This window comes from Bombina bombina, chromosome 7 (genome assembly GCF_027579735.1).
Source record: "Bombina bombina isolate aBomBom1 chromosome 7, aBomBom1.pri, whole genome shotgun sequence".
NCBI classification, from domain to species: domain Eukaryota; kingdom Metazoa; phylum Chordata; class Amphibia; order Anura; family Bombinatoridae; genus Bombina; species Bombina bombina.
In genome coordinates this window covers 516,554,673-516,574,418 of record NC_069505.1, presented here as the reverse complement: position 1 = coordinate 516,574,418, position 19,746 = coordinate 516,554,673, and the positions used below count along the sequence as shown (strand labels likewise).

General features: G+C 38.4%; 1 protein-coding gene across 1 annotated transcript in view; it reads right to left on the bottom strand.

Annotated features, from left to right (window-relative positions):
- LOC128666937 (cytochrome P450 2F2) overlaps positions 1-19,746 on the bottom strand; it is a 122,877-nt gene that overhangs the window by 55,535 nt on the left and 47,596 nt on the right. Inside the window, exons 4-5 of the mRNA XM_053721759.1 lie at positions 14,507-14,656; positions 3,779-3,939 (exon numbers count right to left, since the gene is read on the bottom strand). Of these exons, the coding sequence (XP_053577734.1) occupies positions 3,779-3,939; positions 14,507-14,656 (311 nt within the window). The remainder of the gene's footprint in view (positions 1-3,778; positions 3,940-14,506; positions 14,657-19,746) is intronic.

The following is a 19,746-nucleotide window of genomic DNA, read 5'->3' as shown; positions in this document are numbered from 1 at the left end:
GCACAGCTTAGCAAAAACCCCTGACACTACAGCACAAAGAAAAACACTTTCCCCAGCAAACTGCTTGCTCTCTGTGCAGAGCTTTCTTCCTTTTTCTTTTCCCGGTTGTTTTTCAGTCACCACAAGTTTAGTGACCTCTAATGGTGATAAGAAAAACTGCAGTCCCATAATAGATCTGCTCTGAAATGTTATTCTGCTTGAGCAGCAGCAGTCCCCCTGAAAGGTCGGGCCTGAAGACCCCTGAGGTAGTTATGTCCCTGCACAAGTTGAAGACCATCAACAGTTACTCGAAAGCAGGTATCATGGAAACTTCAGCTGCCACATTAAAACTACACACAACCAAGCCTAGAATGTACAACTCTGGGCATTGGGGTCAATTTATTAAGCTCAGTACGGAGCTTGATGCCCCGTGTTTCTAAAGACCACTGCTCCATAACTTGTCCGCCTGATCTGAGGCCGCTGACAGATATCAACCCGATCGAATACGATTGGGTTGCTTGACACCCCCTGCTGGCCGCGAATCTGCAGGAGGCGGCATTGCACAAGCAGTTCACAAGAACTGCTTGTGCAGTGATAAATGCCGACGGCGAATGCTGTCGGCATTTATCGATGTGTGGCAGACATGATACACTACATCGTATCATGTCCACTCGCACATTAATAAATATACCCCAATATGTGTTCTTTTACTGGAAAAGTTATTTCTTTATCAAATAGTTAATTTTTTTTGTTTAGAAAGAAATATGCCTTCTTGTTGATTGTGTAGACTCCACTAACACAAAGTATAACTATGCCTGATTTATATTATAAATATGTTACATTTATAACTTTACCTTATGTAATTTATTAATTATTTGTGGGATACAAAGACAGTGAAGCCTAGTGGGTTAGAGACTTATTGGGTAAGAAAAAATATGTAATTACTGCACCTATCACATAGAAGCTTTAGGTGGGTATAGTATTCACATGTAGAATTTCAGAATGCAATAGGGTACACAAATATGGAGACACTGGACAGATGGTTGAGAGGCACTTTCAAGAAGGCTGCTGACAATTAAACACAAAATGCATAAATGGAGCACTTCCATCCAGCCAAGAAGGGGTTAACCTGAGACAATGGGGTCAATTTATTAATGTGCGAGCTGCACGTCATGTACGCTGCACACGCATACGCTGTCGGCATTTATCATTGAACAAGTAGTTCTTGTGAACTGCTGGTGCAATGCCACCCCCTGCAGATTCAGGGCCAATCAACCGCATAGCAGGGGGTGTCAATCAACCCAATTGTATTTGTATACCTGCTTTCGAGTAACTGTTGATGGTCTTCAACTTGTGCAGGGAGATAACTACCTCAGGGGTCTCCAGACCTAACCTTTCAGGAGGACTGCTGCTGTTCAAGAAGATTAACATTTCAGAGCAGCTGAATATGAATATGGGACTGCAGTTTTTCTTATCACCATTAGAGGTCACTAAACTTGTGGTGACTGAAAAACAACCGGGAAAAGAAAAAGGAAGAAAGCTCTGCACAGAGAGCAAGCAGTTTGCTGGGGAGAGTGTTTTTCTTTGTGCTGTAGTGTCAGGGGTGTTTGCTAAGCTGTGCATCCACTCCCTCTTGTGCATGTGTTTTTTTGTTTATAAATGTGTATGTGTGTGTCCAATGTGTTTGTGTGTGTATATGTGTGTGTATGTATGTACTGCATGTGTGTTTAAGTGTGACTGTGTATGTGTGTGTATGTGCATGGGTTTGTGTGTTTATGTGTATATGTGTGTGTATATGTGTGTGTATATATGTACTGCATGTGTGTTTAAGTGTGACTGTGTATGTGTGTGTATGTGCATGTGTTTGTGTGTTTATGTGTATATGTGTGTGTATTTCTGTATATTTGTATATGTGTGTGTGTTAGGGTTGCCACCTGCCCTGGTTTCACTGGCGCAGCAGTGAGCACATATTAAAAAAAAATAATTAGCTGGCCAGGGGAGCTCTTAGCCCGGAGGAGAGACGGAGCCTGGAGCATGTGGGAGGGAGGGGGGAAGAGGAGGGTCATGTCCATCCATCGCTGCGCTGCGCAGCTGTGATGCGCAGATTTATTAGCGCCATCTTAGGAGACAGTCAAACAGCAGAGGTGCGTGCAGCTGGTCCCGTAATTAACAGAGCAGAGGTACAATTTACAAACCCGATGGAGACTAGCTTCTTATACCACAGGGTCACATTGTGCTCTAAGTCAGGGTGTTCTCATGTAATGTACTGGCTGTGACTTATATATATATATATATATATATATGTTTATATGTATATATTAATATATATAAATATATATCTATAATACATATATATAAAATATATATAAAATATATATATATATATACAGTATATATATATACAATATATATATATATATATATATATATATATATATATATATATATATATATACTGTATATATATATATACATAATATATATATATATATATATATATATATATATATATATATATATATATATATATATATATATATATTATATATAAAAATGTAATTTCATATTGAATTTGAGGCCGTGAGAAGCCACGCCCCAAGCCATGCCCCCTCCATCCCCATTTAGAAAGTGTCCAGGAATCTTCTGGGCAAAAGGTAGCAACCCTAGTGTGTGTGTATGTATATCATATATACTGATCAAATATATGCAGCACCTAATAAGCAAGGTATAATATGATTACTATAGTTTATTATGAAAAAACAAATATCAAAGTATATCACAAAATATATGTGTATTTATTTTAAATACAAATAAAAGTAGAAAGTCACAACAGGAAGTTTTTGGCAATCAATATCTAAAACGACAATAAAAAGCATTTAAGTGGATATACAAAAAGACTGCTTGCCTGGCCAGGTCTGTAATCCTCAGTATTGTATTTGTATTTTATATATACACATATAATTTAGGGTTATGTGTATATATAAAATACAAATACAATACTGAGGATTACAGACCTTGCCAGACAAGCAGTCTTTTTGTCTCTCCCCTTAAATGCTTTTTATGGAAAACAAGTTTTCATGCGGTTACCTTATTCATAGCTGCAAAATTTGGATTATGGTCACTCGAAAACCATGGGCTGAAATTCAAATAGCGAAAATTGGCCAGAAATAGTATAGTATATTTGTTATATTTGTTTTCTAATAATAAACAAGTGGAGAGCAAATATTGCACTCGCCTAAGTGCAATATTGCGCTTTACTCATAATCTAGCCCATAATAATCACTTCTACGACCATAGATAACTTAGCAAACACATATGACCAACATACCCATAATGCCCTTGTTTAAATGCCTGAAATAGTCCAACAGGTTACAAGCACAAATGTGGCTTGTTTGCATCATTACACACTGTACAAAGGGATTAATCAGCAAACCTTTTACTTAACTGGTAAACCTGAGAAATGTATTTGTCATTATTCATTTAGATTTATTTTTTTCAGTTCCAACATTGGGACCTTAACAATGGAAAACAAGTTTTCATGTGGTTACCGTATTCACGGCTGCAAAATTGGGATTATGGTCATTCGAAAACCATGGGCTGAAATTCAAATACCCAAAATTGGCCAAAAATATTGCCAAGATTGTGATCAACCCCTTAGATTTTTATCATATTGACAAAGCTTTTTTGTTCAACTTTTAAAGACATCCCTTTTAAGCTTTGTTATTTATTTAGAAACACACTAGTCTAACCTGAAATAAACATACCAGTTTATATTGCTTTGTCGAATCAATATACCTACCGACCCCCAGGTGCTGCTCATAATGCAGAAGTTTTTGTAGATGCCGTCAGTTATGGTATGCAGTCTTCTGTCATTATAGTCAAACCGACATCCAAATACAACAGAGCAGATTACATTAGAAACTGTGTTGGAAAGGTACTTGGTCAGATCAACTGGAGATCCTGCAGAGATAATTTATTATCTATTAAAGATAACTGCGATTAGTATTTGTTTTCAAAATCCCTCCTAATTCTTATTACTAATGATCTAAAGTTCTAGTATTGCTCATTTTATGGTAGGTAAATGCCCTTCCTGAAATTCAACAAAATAAAATAAGACAGATACTATAGGGGCTTAATGAGTATTCGCAGGAGTTTTTTCCAGTGGGGGATCAATATATATATATATATATATATATATATATATATATATATATACACACAATATAGGCAGACAAGATCCAGCACTCACTTCATATATGCAGCTGCTGGGGTGCTCTTCAAAAAATGGCATGCAGTAAAGTACAATACGGAAGGCACTTACCATTTTAAATAATCACTTTAATCAAGTGGTTAACATTTTAGGGGTTTTCCTCCTCCTCAGTCCAATACCGAGGACGGGGGAGACCGAGAAAACGTTAACCACTTGATTAAAGTGTTTATTTAAAACGGTGCCTTCCGGATTGTACTTTACTATATGTATAATAATTGTCTAATAGCTTTCTTTATACATGTAAATTTTAATCTCAAATACACGCTATGTCCACAATAGGGGACAATAGGAGCCAGACCTTTCTGTGTGTGCATGTATATATGTGTGTGTATATACATACATATATATATAAATATAAATATAAACATGTGGAGATAGGTGCACTCTAGTGATGTCGCGAACCTAAAATTTTGCGTTCGCGAACGGCGGACGCAAACTTCCACGGGCGAACTGGGCGAACCGCCATAGATTTCAATAGGCAGGCGAATTTTAAAACCCACAGGGACTCTTTCTGGCCACAATAGTGATGGAAAAGTTGTTTCAAGGGTACTAACACCTGGACTGTGGCATGCCGGAGGGGGATCCATGGCAAAACTCCCATGGAAAATTACATAGTTGATGCAGAGTCTGGTTTTAATCCATAAAGGGCATAAATCACCTAACATTCCTAAATTGTTTGGAATAACGTGCTTTAAAACATCAGGTATGTACACTACTGTTACACCAGATATGAGTTGCACTGGGGTGACACTGTGCCCTGGCAGGCAGGCACTGAAACGCACACGTGTGAAGGAAACTGACTGCTATTATTTAACACAGTCAAAAAAGTGTTTTTTTTTTTTTTAAATCTACACTACTGTTACACCAGATATGAGTTGCACTGGGGTGACACTGTGCCCTGGCAGGCAGGCACTTAAACGCACACGTGTGAAGGAAACTGACTGCTATTATTTAAAACAATCAAAAAAGTGTTTTTTTTTTTTTAAAAATCTACACTACTGTTACACCAGATATGAGTTGCACTGGGGTGACACTGTGCCCTGGCAGACAGGCACTTAAACGCACACGTGTGAAGGAAACTGACTGCTATTATTTAACACAGTCAAAAAAGTGTTGTTTTTTTTAAATCTACACTACTGTTAAACCAGATATGAGTGGTGACACTGGGCAAGTGGGCACAGTATACGCTGTGAGCCTGACACACACGCTGGCAGGCAGGCAACTGCAATTAGAAAAAAAAAAAGCAGCCCTAAAAAGGGCTTTTTGGGGTGCTGTCCTTACAGCAGAGATCAGATGAGTCCTTCAGGACTGTAGTGGACACTGAATACACTAGCCTAGCTATCGATTTCCCTACTAAATCAGCAGCAGCTACACTGTCCCTCCTCTCACTAACAATGCAGCTTCCGAATGAATCTAAAATGGATGCTGTCCAGGAGGTAGGAGGGTCTGGGAGGGAGTGTCTGCTGCTGATTGGCTGGAATGTGCATGCTGACTGTGAGGTACAGGGTCAAAGTATTACTCAATGATGACGAATAGGGGGCGGATCGAACATCGCATATGTTCGCCCGCCGGGGTGAACGCGAACATGCTATGTTCGCCGGGAACTATTCGCCGGCGAACAATTCGTGACATCACTAGTGCACTCCCACTAACAAGCTTCATATGCAAGGGTGCTAAGAGTAGTAGATAGAGCTGAAGGACAAAGCACTCTTTGGTCTTATCAAGTGTCCAATACAATTTTATTAATTAATGTTTAAAGTGGCATCTGTCACATATGGCATGTATTACAATAAAGCCATGACAGTGTAAGAATCGGGTCAGCTTGGCCCCGCCCATATGGGGGCGTGTATTAAGGTGTCATAGACATTACAATGTTTAACTTGCATATCTACGACTAATTGTGTCATGGTCCTAGCAATAGTATGTCCCTATGGCATAAAGGGTGGATTACTAAGAAATAAGAACTAAGTGACAATACAGAGGCACGCTAGATATGTGGCACATCGATGATAGAGCCACAAGAAAACGACTGGCTGAATTAGCCTCAAAGATAAAAAAAACTGAAATAAAACCAAAGTTAGACCATCCTATAACATTCTAACTGGTTGGCATAGCATATGATATATACATCGTAAACGTTGAGAAAATGAAAACACATTTTATGTTGCTATTTCAACACCAAAAATAAATTGTATGTTGCTATTTCAACAAAAATAAATGAAGACAAAAAATTATCAAAAGTTAACAACTAGGAACTACCAAAATTAGTCAAAGACAAAATGAGTCAGGCTGATTACTTAAATTCAGACATATCAGATGTCACAGCCCTATGACAAATGTATTTGTTGCATAGTTAGCAAGAAATTAAGCTAAAAATATCCTGTTGTACGGGCCAAAAGACAGGATCTCACATTCTTACTACCAGGCAGATAAGAGACCACATAATTGAACCGAGACAAAAATAGCGCCCATCTGGGCTGTGTGGGTGTCAAGCGTTTAGCTTCCGATAGGTGAATCAAATTTTGTGATCAGTGAGAATGAGCTCCGGTATGCTAGTACCCTTGAAAAAGTGTCTCCATTCCTTGAGTGCCAAAATTATGGCCAGTAATTCCCTGTCGCAAATTTCTAATTGCACTCCGCTGGAGACAATTTCTTAGAGAAGAACCCACACGGATGCAAGAAACCCTCAGGCGTAGGATGTTGAGACAAGAGGGTGCCTACTCCTGTCTCAGATGCATCAACCTCTAGAATGAAAGGCAGAGCAGGGTTAGGATGAGCCAGAACTGGGGTGGCAGCAAAGACAGTCTTAAAACTTTCAAAGGCCTTAATTGCAGTAGGTGACCAATGGAGTGGATCATTCTTCTTACGGGTCATGTCCATGATTGGTTTCACCAAGATAGAAAGGTTTTTAATAAATTATATAGTAATTGGCAAAGCCCAAAAAACATTGAATAGACTGAAGACCAACCAAGGCCACTGCAGAACTGCAGATAACTTGTCAGGATCCATGGAGAACCCAGCAGCGGAAATTACATAACCTAGAAAGGTGACTCACATTTCTTGAGTTTGCAAAACAGGCCGTTCTCATGTAGTTTCTGAAGTACAGTGACATCAGAATGATGAGCCTCAAGTGTGGGTGAGTGTATGAGGATATCGTCTAAGTACACCACAACACTCTGTTGCAACATATCTCATAGGACATCATTAATAAATTCCTGAAAAACAGCAGGGGAATTGCATAGGCCAAGATATTCATAATGCCCGCTCCTGGTGTTAAATGCTGTTTTCCATTTGTGGCCCTCTTTAATCCTAACGAGATTGTAAACTCCTCTCAGATTGAGTTTAGATAAGACCGTAGCTCCCTTGAGACGATTAGAGTACCATGATGAGCGGAATAGGGTAAGCATTTTCAATGGTAAGACGATTAATACCCCTATAATCAATACATTGTCTTAACTCTTTACGAAGAAGAAGCCAGCTCCAGCTGGAGAGCAGGAATTGCAGATTATCCCCCACGATAAGGCATCGGCAACATACTCCTCCATGGCTTGTTTCTCTGCAACAAACAGAGGGTAAACCCAGCCCAAAGGAGGAATGGCTCTGGGTTGCAGGTCAATCATACAATCGTAAGACCGGCGAGGAGGCAATGTACCAGCCTGAACTTTGTCAAAAACATCTTTGAACTCTCAAGATACCCGAAGAAGTGCCCAAGACTTTGACTGGTTTCCAGGGACAGCTTCACAAATATATACATCTGCTTAATAAGAAGTATGACATACAGTGTATATATAAATTAATCCAAAAGGATTGAACTATTTCCATCTACATATAATATTCATGGAATATTCTTCCTATAAGTTAAGGGATTGAAACACTTAGTGCTAGTATCTTTATTAAAAGCAAATACTAGCCGAAGATTACGGATTTCTACATCAAGATTTAAAGGGACACTCCATTTTTTGTAACAGGAATCGTTACTTTACAATTTAAGAAATTTTGGTTGACCAAGAATAATAAATAGCAAGTTAAGTAGCGAAAATACAAGTTTTACACAATAACTTTTATTTCTCATTTACAATCAACTGGAACTTTTTATAACTTAATGCCGTTTCTATCAGCTACACTAAAATTGGTAGCAAATAACTTACCAGCGCAATAAGAATAATCATTCATTTGCATTTTTTCACTTTTTTACCTTGATTAATTTTTTGGTTTTTTATTTTTTATTTTTATAACGCTTTTTTCATTTTTTCATTTTTTATCAATTTTTATAATTTTTTTTTGTTTTCTCTAGATGTTTTGAGCCTAGTGTCTATGAACTTTTTTAGAACCATTAATTGCGATTGAGAGATCTATTGTAAACGATTACATTTTTTAAGATACGAGTTGTATATGTATTAATATTAAATTGTTGACTTTTTAATTCATTCTGTTTGTGGCTGTGATTTTAGTGTTTCTATCTTAAATTTAGCCAATAATAGGTGATATGTATATCTTTGTATTGAAGGCTTAATATAATGATATCACATTAGGTTGTCAAATAAGTATAAACAGTTAGCCCTCGGTGTTGTTGTTTTTAAATCTACACTACTGTTAAACCAGATATGAGTGGTGGCACTGGGCAAGTGGGCACAGTATACGCTGTGAGCCTGACACACACGCTGGCAGGCAGGCAACTGCAATTAGATTACACAGGAAAAAAAGCAGCCCTAAAAAGCGCTTTTTGGGGTGCTGTCCTTACAGCAGAGATCAGATGAGTCCTTCAGGACTGTAGTGGACACTGAATACACTAGCCTAGCTATCGATTTCCCTACTAAATCAGCAGCAGCTACATTGTCCCTCCTCTCACTAACAATGCAGCTTCCGAATGAATCTAAAATGGATTCTGTCCAGGAGGTAGGAGGGTCTGGGAGGGAGTGTCTGCTGCTGATTGGCTGGAATGTGCATGCTGACTGTGAGGTACAGGGTCAAAGTATTACTCAATGATGACGAATAGGGGGCCGGGGCGAACGCGAACATGCTATGTTAGCCGGGAACTATTCGCCGGCGAACAATTCGCGACATCACTAGTGCACTCCCACTAACAAGCTTCATATGCAAGGGTGCTAAGAGTAGTAGATAGAGCTGAAGGACAAAGCACTCTCTGGTCTTATCAAGTGTCCAATACAATTTTATTTACAGTGACGTTTTCGGGGTGTTCACCCCTTCATCAGGCCAACAAGAGTGAAAAGAACAAACAATCATTTAAACCAAATCTGATTCCTCCCCAAACACAAAAATCCGCCAAAACGGTTGCCATTGTGATATCCAGGTGTTACAAACTATGCAACATCAAAACATATAGCATCCACATTTATAACATGAAACATTGCAATACCGATTGTTTCTTAAGTGAGCGTAGCTAAAGTGATAATGCTAATAATATCCCTAACCTGAAACATGTGCTTGTGTCTAAGAAAATTGCACCCAGTAAAAATCACTACAATGGGACATATTGTATACAAGATATAAGGTATGTTTTTGCATTTTCTGATACATGGAAGATAGCAGTCATAGTATATAAAGTATCATATTGTGCAGTTGATGCTTACCGTTATTGTTTCAAAGGCTGATAATGTTTAAAGTGGCATCTGTCACATATGGCATGTATTACAATAAAGCCATGACAGTGTAAGAATCGGGTCAGCTTGGCCCCGCCCATATGGGGGCGTGTATTAAGGTGTCATAGACATTACAATGTTTAACTTGCATATCTACGACTAATTGTGTCATGGTCCTAGCAATAGTATGTCCCTATGGCATAAAGGGTGGATTACTAAGAAATAAGAACTAAGTGACAATACAGAGGCACGCTAGATATGTGGCACATCGATGATAGAGCCACAAGAAAACGACTGGCTGAATTAGCCTCAAAGATAAAAAAAACTGAAATAAAACCAAAGTTAGACCATCCTATAACATTCTAACTGGTTGGCATAGCATATGATATATACATCGTAAACGTTGAGAAAATTAAAACACATTTTATGTTGCTATTTCAACACCAAAAATAAATTGTATGTTGCTATTTCAACAAAAATAAATGAAGACAAAAAATTATCAAAAGTTAACAACTAGGAACTACCAAAATTAGTCAAAGACAAAATGAGTCAGGCTGATTACTTAAATTCAGACATATCAGATGTCACAGCCCTATGACAAATGTATTTGTTGCATAGTTAGCAAGAAATTAAGCTAAAAATATCCTGTTGTACGGGCCAAAAGACAGGATCTCACATTCTTACTACCAGGCAGATAAGAGACCACATAATTGAACCGAGACAAAAATAGCGCCCATCTGGCCTGTGTGGGTGTCAAGCGTTTAGCTTCCGATAGGTGAATCAAATTTTGTGATCAGTGAGAATGAGCTCCGGTATGCTAGTACCCTTGAAAAAGTGTCTCCATTCCTTGAGTGCCAAAATTATGGCCAGTAATTCCCTGTCGCAAATTTCTAATTGCACTCCGCTGGAGACAATTTCTTAGAGAAGAACCCACACGGATGCAAGAAACCCTCAGGCGTAGGATGTTGAGACAAGAGGGTGCCTACTCCTGTCTCAGATGCATCGACCTCTAGAATGAAAGGCAGAGCAGGGTTAGGATGAGCCAGAACTGGGGTGGCAGCAAAGACAGTCTTAAAACTTTCAAAGGCCTTAATTGCAGTAGGTGACCAATGGAGTGGATCATTCTTCTTACGGGTCATGTCCATGATTGGTTTCACCAAGATAGAAAGGTTTTTAATAAATTATATAGTAATTGGCAAAGCCCAAAAAACATTGAATAGACTGAAGACCAACCAAGGCCACTGCAGAACTGCAGATAACTTGTCAGGATCCATGGAGAACCCAGCAGCGGAAATTACATAACCTAGAAAGGTGACTCACATTTCTTGAGTTTGCAAAACAGGCCGTTCTCATGTAGTTTCTGAAGTACAGTGACATCAGAATGATGAGCCTCAAGTGTGGGTGAGTGTATGAGGATATCGTCTAAGTACACCACAACACTCTGTTGCGACATATCTCATAGGACATCATTAATAAATTCCTGAAAAACAGCAGGGGAATTGCATAGGCCAAGATATTCATAATGCCCGCTCCTGGTGTTAAATGCTGTTTTCCATTTGTGGCCCTCTTTAATCCTAACGAGATTGTAAACTCCTCTCAGATTGAGTTTAGATAAGACCGTAGCTCCCTTGAGACGATTAGAGTACCATGATGAGCGGAATAGGGTAAGCATTTTCAATGGTAAGACGATTAATACCCCTATAATCAATACATTGTCTTAACTCTTTACGAAGAAGAAGCCAGCTCCAGCTGGAGAGCAGGAATTGCAGATTATCCCCCACGATAAGGCATCGGCAACATACTCCTCCATGGCTTGTTTCTCTGCAACAAACAGAGGGTAAACCCAGCCCAAAGGAGGAATGGCTCTGGGTTGCAGGTCAATCGTACAATCGTAAGACCGGCGAGGAGGCAATGTACCAGCCCGTACTTTGTCAAAAACATCTTTGAACTCTCAAGATACCCGAAGAAGTGCCCAAGACTTTTACTGGTTTCCGGAGACAAGTGGAAGTACATTGCGAGTACCATGACAATATTTCAGACCTACGCCAGTCAAGACTGGGATTGTGCTTTTGAAGCCAGGGATAACCCAGAACAACTGGAAAATGTAGAGAAGTTATCCCCTGAAACTGTAGAGTTTCATAATGGAGAACCCCAACAGCCATGGATAACGGATCAGTTTCATGACTAACGAGTGTGGGCTGAAGGGGTCTGAAATCAATGGCAAGTGGAGCGGACCAAGTTTGTACTGGAATGGAGTGCTGTGATACTAAAGCACTGCCAATGAAATAGCATGCAGCACCAGAGTCTACAAGAGCCTGGGTGACTATGGAGGTGTCCACCCAGGAAAGAACAACCAAAACCAAAGTTTTCTCTTTTAAAGGTTCCGGGGACGAGGATAAGCCTTAGGTGCGGGAGTTTCCGGATGTGTAGGATAAGACTTTAAAAGGTGGCCTTGTAACCCACAATAGAGGCAAAGCCCCTCCCTACTCCTATAGGCCCTCTCCACTGCAGAGTGGTGCGTGAACCACAACTGCATAGGCTCAGCAGTACCTGGTGTCTCAGGACCAGGAGGCATGGGAGGAGAGAGAACCATGGGAGACAACTGGACAAGAGGCTTCCACAAGCGCTCCTTGAAAGAGGGTCTCTCTCTGAGTCTGATGTCAACTAGGATTAGAAAAGACACCAAGGCCTCATTGGAAAACCCATGAGAGAAGTTGGCAACAAAGGCTTCATTGTTTCAACCTACCTCTGCAGCAAGTGTACGGAACTCAATGGCATACTGCGCTACAGATCTTGTACCTTGCTGAATGGACACGAGTCATTTGGCAGCAGAGGAGGAGCAAGCCAGGACATCAAAAACCCTTCAAAAGGAGGCCACAAAGTCAGCTTAATTCACAGGTTTATTAGTCTCCCACAAGGGATTAGCCCAAGCAAGAGCCGTGACAGAGAGTAATGAGATTAGAAATTCCACCTTAGCTCTGTCAGAGGGAAATGCCTGAGATAACATCTCAAAGTAAATGCCCATCTGGTTCAAAAAATGCCTCCATATCACTGAGGAAGAGGTGCTGAACCGAACATGCTTCTGGTAGGACTAGGTTCAGCAGCACTCTGATCCAAGTGAGCAGTGCAAGTCAGAAGGGTTTGTAGGGCTAGTGCAAATTGTTCAATGCAGTGATCCTGTTCATCCATCCTGGAAATTATGGTGGGTAAAGGTGGATTATTAGAACCGTCAGAATTCATGGACCTTGCGTAATGTCAGGGTACCAAGAATCAGACAGACGTGAAATGCTAAAATAATCACACCTTTATTAAATAATAAAAATTAATAAAGAGTCCAAAAGCCAAATGACAAGCCAGGAGTCAAAGCCAGAGCTGGTAGTCAGACAAGCCGGGTCAGGAGTCAAAGCGAGTAGTCAGACAAGCCGGGATCAGGAACAAATAGATCAGCAGAGTCAAGAACAAGCCAGGGACCAGGAACCAGAAGGGATGTCAAACAGGTCAGGTTAAGCCAGGTTATACACAGAAACAGGAGCTTATAAAGTCTGAGACAATGCAAAGGCAGACTGAACTGAAGCACTTTAAATAGTAAGTGATGACATCATAATTCAGGGACTGCAACCTATCTCTCACTGATGATGTTCTCCAGTTTGGCCATAATAGGGTGCCTGGGTTTAGTGAGCAGTGTTACACACTCTGCAGCAGCCGAGGAGAGAGACAGGTGAGAAAAATGGCAGCCAAGCAGCAAATAACAAATGAAAGTAGGGTGAAACCCTGATAATTGCAGCTCAAGGTTGATGGGTATATACTATATATAAAATTGGCAGCTTCTAAAACAGAAGAGTGAGCACAAGCAGTCCCTCCCAGATAACCTCCTCACCTCCACAGTGTTACTAGAAAAACAAGATAGCTTGTGAAGCACAACTTAACCGCATGGCTGCCAAAAAGCACTACAGTACATTGTGTAGAAATTAACTAGAGTCCTCTAGCCAGGGGTTTGAATTGTGCTCACCAAGTTAAATTGTTCCTCTAGGCAACAGCTGAAGCTTTTTTCATGAGCCAGAATTTTTTCAACAAAAGGGGTCGGTCCCCACATTTAACAGCACTGTCCTTTATTGCTACCCATTGTTTACAAACTGGCTGCTCTAAGGAGAAACTTTGCTAAAAATCCAGGGAGGGCAAATGTCTATCCTTGTCCCATCCTTGTGGAGGCCCATGTGCTCAATACTGCTAGCAACACTTCAAGAACAAGGTTGGGGGGGGGAGACAGCTATTTTTAGTAGGCTATAACAGTAGTACCTGTATAACATGTGTAATAGCTGCTTGGGTCAGAAATTCCCTGATAAGTACCAGTACTATTTAGTAACCAGTAAATAGATAGATTTCACTTGGTCAAGTATGATCCAGTCACTTAACTTCTATGAAAAATGTGATTGAGATACTTTTTATAGCAGTTTCTTTGCAGCGACTTGCATTAGATCTTGATGCATTTTTTAAAGTTTCTATAATCTTACAAAATAAAAAAAAAGAGAGACACTCAAAAGGGGATGAACTTGACTCTGTCGTGTTTTTTTTAAAGTAACATCTTATTAGATGAAATGGAGATAGTGAATGTTTCACGGTAATCAAACATTTTTAATATGTATCTAGGAGAAATTACCACTTGTTTTGGCCAATTCTTCCATAAGAAACTCTGCTTCTTCCTGAATCCGCTCCTCAATACTGCGCTTTCCCATTCCAAAGTTTCTCAATGTTGCAAGGGAAAATCGACGAAGCCTCCTCCATTTTTCGCCATTGGTAAATGCCATATCTATGGGTAAAAAATACAAGATATGTCTAAAAAATAAAATAAAATCTAAGGGAACATTAATTTCTTACAAAAAGGCCCCTTTTTTTCTTGAAGTTGGATCCCATGAAAGTATAATGGGCTAATAATTTATTTTAAAGAGTTCCAGTAAAAGATTACAAGATCATTTCTTGTAAATAGGGTTGTAACTAATGCATATTGGACCCTGGGTCCCCTATACATATTATTACAGTGGCAAATAAAAATAACAATAATAATAATAATAATGATAATAAGGAATATCTGATATATATTTATATATATTATATATATATATATATATATATATATATATATATATATATATATATATATATATATATATATATATATATATATATCATGCATTTATTTATGCTGAAAAAATGGTAATTTCAGCGTTAAAACAGCATCGCAGCCATTACAAGTCTTGTCGGTATAGCCTTTTAGCCTGTAACGCAACGTCAGTCCTGCACTTGTAAAAATTATGTTTTTTCATGGGATTCCCATAGCGCTGCCATTACGAGTTTTGTGGTGAGGATAAAAAAACCTGTGTTACACCCTAAAACGACAAGATCCGTAACGCCATCTAAAAGCAGTAGTTATGAGTTTTACGCTACAAATCTATAACATAAAACTTATAACTAAAGTGCTACAAAGTACACTAAACACCCATTAACTACCTATTAACCCCTAAACCGAGGCCCTCCCGCATCACAAATACTATATTAAACTTATTAACCCCTAATCTGCTGCTCCCAACATCGCCGCCACTAAAAATAATTATTAACCCCGATTCCGCCGCTCCCCGACATCGTCACCACTATAATAAATTTATTAACCACTAAACCGCTGCCCTCCCGCACCGCAAACACTAATTAAATATTTGTAACCCCTAATTTGCCGTCCGCCCCACTATACTTGTTATTAAGCCCTACACCGCCACCACTATAATAAGCCTATTTGACCCCTAAACCGCAAGCCCCCCACAACAAGATATATTAAAATAAACTATTAACCCCTAACCCGAAAGACCCCACTAAATTAAACTAGTAACCCCTAAAACCTAACCCCCTAACTTTAGGTTAAAATTACAATTTACCTATCTTAAATTAAATTAAAACTTACTGGTCAAATTTAAAAAACTAACTTTAAACTAACAATTAAACTAATATAATTATTAAACTAAAATTAAACTAACTACCAATTAAATTAAACTAAACTACACATTAAAAAAATCCTTACACTACTCTAAAAATTGCAAAGTATCTAATTACAAAAAATAAAAAAGAATAAATTACAAAAAATAACAAACACTAAATTATGAAAAATAACAAATGAAATTATTCAAAATAAAAAAGAATTACACCTAATCTAATAGCCCTATCAAAATAAAAAAGCCCACCCAAAATAAAAAAAAACCTTAGCCTACAATAAACTACAAATAGCCCTTAAAATGGCCTTTTGTAGGGCGTTGCCCTATGTTAAACAGCTCTTTTACCTGTAAAAAAAAAATACAAAGACCCCCTCAAAAGTAAAACCACCACCACCCAGCCAACCCCCCAAAATAAAAAATCTAACTAAAAAAAACCTGATTGGCTGATTCGAATCAGCCAATAGAATGAGAGCTGCTTAAATCCTATTGGCTGATTTGAACAGCCAATAGAATTTTAGCAGCTCTTATTCTTATTGGCTGATTCAAATCGAGGATGCTCCACGCCGGATGTCTTCAGGATGGACCTGCTCCGCGCATCCGGGATCAAGAAAGAAGATGCCGCCTGGGTGAAGATTGAAGAGGCCGCATGGATGAAGACTTCTCGTCACTTGGATGAGGACTTCGCCGCCGGGATGAAGATTAAAGAGGCCGCCTGGATGAAGACTTCTCGCCGCCGGGATGAAGATCGTTCAAGTGGGACTTCAAAAACTGTAAGTGGATTGTCGGGGGTTAGCGTTAGGTTTTTTTTAAGGTTTTTTTAGATGGGTTTTTATTTTAGATTAGGGTTTGGGCAGCAAAAGAGCTAAATGCGAGCTAAATGCCCTTTTAAGGGCAATGCCCATACAAATGCCCTTTTCAGGGCAATGACTATCTTATTTTTTTTAGATAGTTTTTTTTTATTTTGTGGGTTTGGGGGTTTGTAATGTTAGTGGGGGTTTGTATTTTTTTTACAGGTAAAAGAGCTGTTTAACTTAGGGCAATGCCCTACAAAAGGCTCTTTTAAGGGCCATTGGTAGTTTATTCTAGATTAGGCTTTTTATTTTGGGGTGTTTTTTTTTTTTAAATGGGTATTAGAATACGAATATTTTTTATTATTTTTGATAATTTGTTTGTTATTTTGTGTAATGTATTTTTTATCATGTTGGGGTGGGTTTTTATTTTTAGATCAGGACTTGGGCAGCAAAAGAGCTAAATGCCCTTTTAAGGGCAATGCCTATACAAATGCACATACAAATGCCCTTTTCAGGGCAATGGGTAGATTGGGTTTTAATTTATTTTTATTTTGTGGGTTTGGGGGGTGGGAATTTGTATATACTGTTAGGGGGTGTTTGTTTTGTAGCAAAAGGGCTGTTAACTTTAGTGCAATGCCCTACAAAAGGCCCTTTTAAGGGCCCTTGGTAGTTTATTATAGATTAGGATTTTTTATTTTGGGGTGGGGTTTTTTAAAATGGGGATGGGTAGAATAGGAATAATTGTTATTTTTGATAATTTGTTTATTATTTTGTGTAATGTTTTTTTTTTCTTTTTGGAGTGGGTTTTTTGTTTTTAGAATAGCCATTTTTTATTTTTAATGGGCAGCAAAAGAGCTGAATGCCCTTTTAAAGGCAATGCTCATACAAATGCCCTTTTCAGGGCAATGGGTAGATTAGTTTTTACTTTATTTTTATTTTGTGGGTTTGGGGTGGGGTTTTGTATACTGTTAGGGAGTGTTTGTTTTTCTTTTGTAGAAAAAGAGCTGATTTATTTAGGGCAATGCCATACAAAAAGCCCTTTTAAGGGCCCTTGGTAGTTTATTATAGATTAGGGTTTTTTATTTTGGGGTGTTTTTTTTTTTATTTTTTAAACAGGGTATTAGAATAGGAATAATTTTTATTGTTTTGGATAATTTTGTTTGTTATTTTTTGTAATGGTAGTTTTTTTAAAATTTTTTGTAATTTTAGTGTTTTTTATTTTTTGTAATGGTAGGTTTTTTTATTTTTGTAATGTTAAGTTTTAGTGTAGCATCTTAGGTTTTATTTCACAGGTAAGTTTGCATTTATTTTAACTAGGTAGTTAGTAAATAGTTAATAACTATTTACTTACTAGTCTACCTAGTTAAAATAAATACAAACTTACCTGTAAAATAAAAATAAAACCTAAGCTAGCTACAATATAACTATTATATTGTAGCTAGCTTAGGTTTTATTTCACAGGTAAGTTTGTATTATTTAGTTAATAATTTCTACTTTTATTTAGGTCTATTTTTTATTATGTTAAAGTTAGGGAGTGTTAGGTTTAGGGTTAGGTTTAGGGTATTGGTTAGGGTTAGGTTTAGGAGTTAATATAGTTTAATTTAGGTTGTTGCAATGTGGGGGGGCTGGCAGTTTAGGGGTTAATAGGTTTATTTAGTGGTAGTGATGTGGGAGGCCAGAGGTTTTGGGGTTTTTAGCTTTATTTAGCGGCAGCAATGTCAGGGAGCGGCAGAATAGGGGTTAATATCTTTATTATAGTGTGGGCGATGTTGGGGTACAAGGGAATAATAAATAATAAATGCCCCTTTCAAGGCAATGAGTAGATAAGGTTTTACTTTATTTTTATTTTGTGGGTTTGGGGGTGGGTGTTTATATACTGTTAGGGGGTGGGGTTTTTTGTAGCCAAAGATCTGTTAACTTTAGGGCAAGGTCTTACAAAAAGGCCCTTTTAAGGGCCCCCAAAAGGCCCTTTTAAGGGCCCTTGGTTGTTTGGGGGTGGGGGGTTGCATACTGTTAGGGGGTGTTTGTTTGTTTTTGTAGCAAAAGAGCTGTTAACTTTAGGGCAATGCCCTACAAAAGGCCCTTTTAAGAGCCCTTAGTAGTTTATTCTAGATTAGGCTTTTTTATTTTGGGGTGTTTTTTTTTTTTTTTAAAGGGTATAATAGAATAGGAATATTTTTTATTTTTTTGAATAATTTCATTGTTCTTTTTTGTATTGGTAGATTTTTTTAATTTTTTGTGGTTTTAGTGTTTTTTTTATTTTTTGTAATTTTAGGTTTTAGTGTAAGGTAGCTTAGGTTTTATTTCACAGGTAAGTTTGTATTTAATTTAACTAGGTAGTTAGTAAATAGTTAATAACTATTTACTAACTAGTCTACCTAGTTAAAATAAATACAAATTTACCTGTGAAATAAAAAAAACCTAAGCTAGCTACAATATAACTATTAGTTATATTGTAACTAGCTTAGGTTTTATTTCACAGGTAAGTATGCCCAGATTACGAGTTTTGCGTTAGAAGCTATGCGGTGCTAACAAGCAGTTTTGTCTCACCGCTCACTTACCTACAGCGCTGGTATTATGAGTTTTCAGAAACCCATCGTTAAAAGACAAGAAGTGAGCGTTGAGCAAAATTTTGCTCATTACCGCACTCCAATACCAGCGCTGCTTAAGCCAATAGGATTGAGCTTGCATGCTATTGGCTGATTGGAACAGCCAATAGAATGCAAGCTCAATCCTATTGGCTGATTGGATCAGCCAATAAGATTGAACTTCAATCCTATTGGCTGATTGCATTAGTCAATAGGATTTTTTCTGCCTTAATTCCGATTGTCTGATAGAATTCTAAGGGATGCCATCTTGGATGACATCACTTAAAGGTACCTTCCTTCATCTTTAGTTGTCAGATGAAGAGGATACTCCGCGTCGGATGTCTTGAAGATGGACCCGCTTCGCACCGGATGGATGAAGATAGAAGATGTCGTCTGGATGAAGACTTCAGCCCGTCTGGAGGACCACTTCGCCCGGCTTGGATGAAGACTTCTCCTGGCTTTGTTGAGGACTTTGGCCTGGCTTGGATGAAGACTTCTCTCGGTAAGTTAATCTTCAGGGGGTTAGTGTTAGATTTTTTT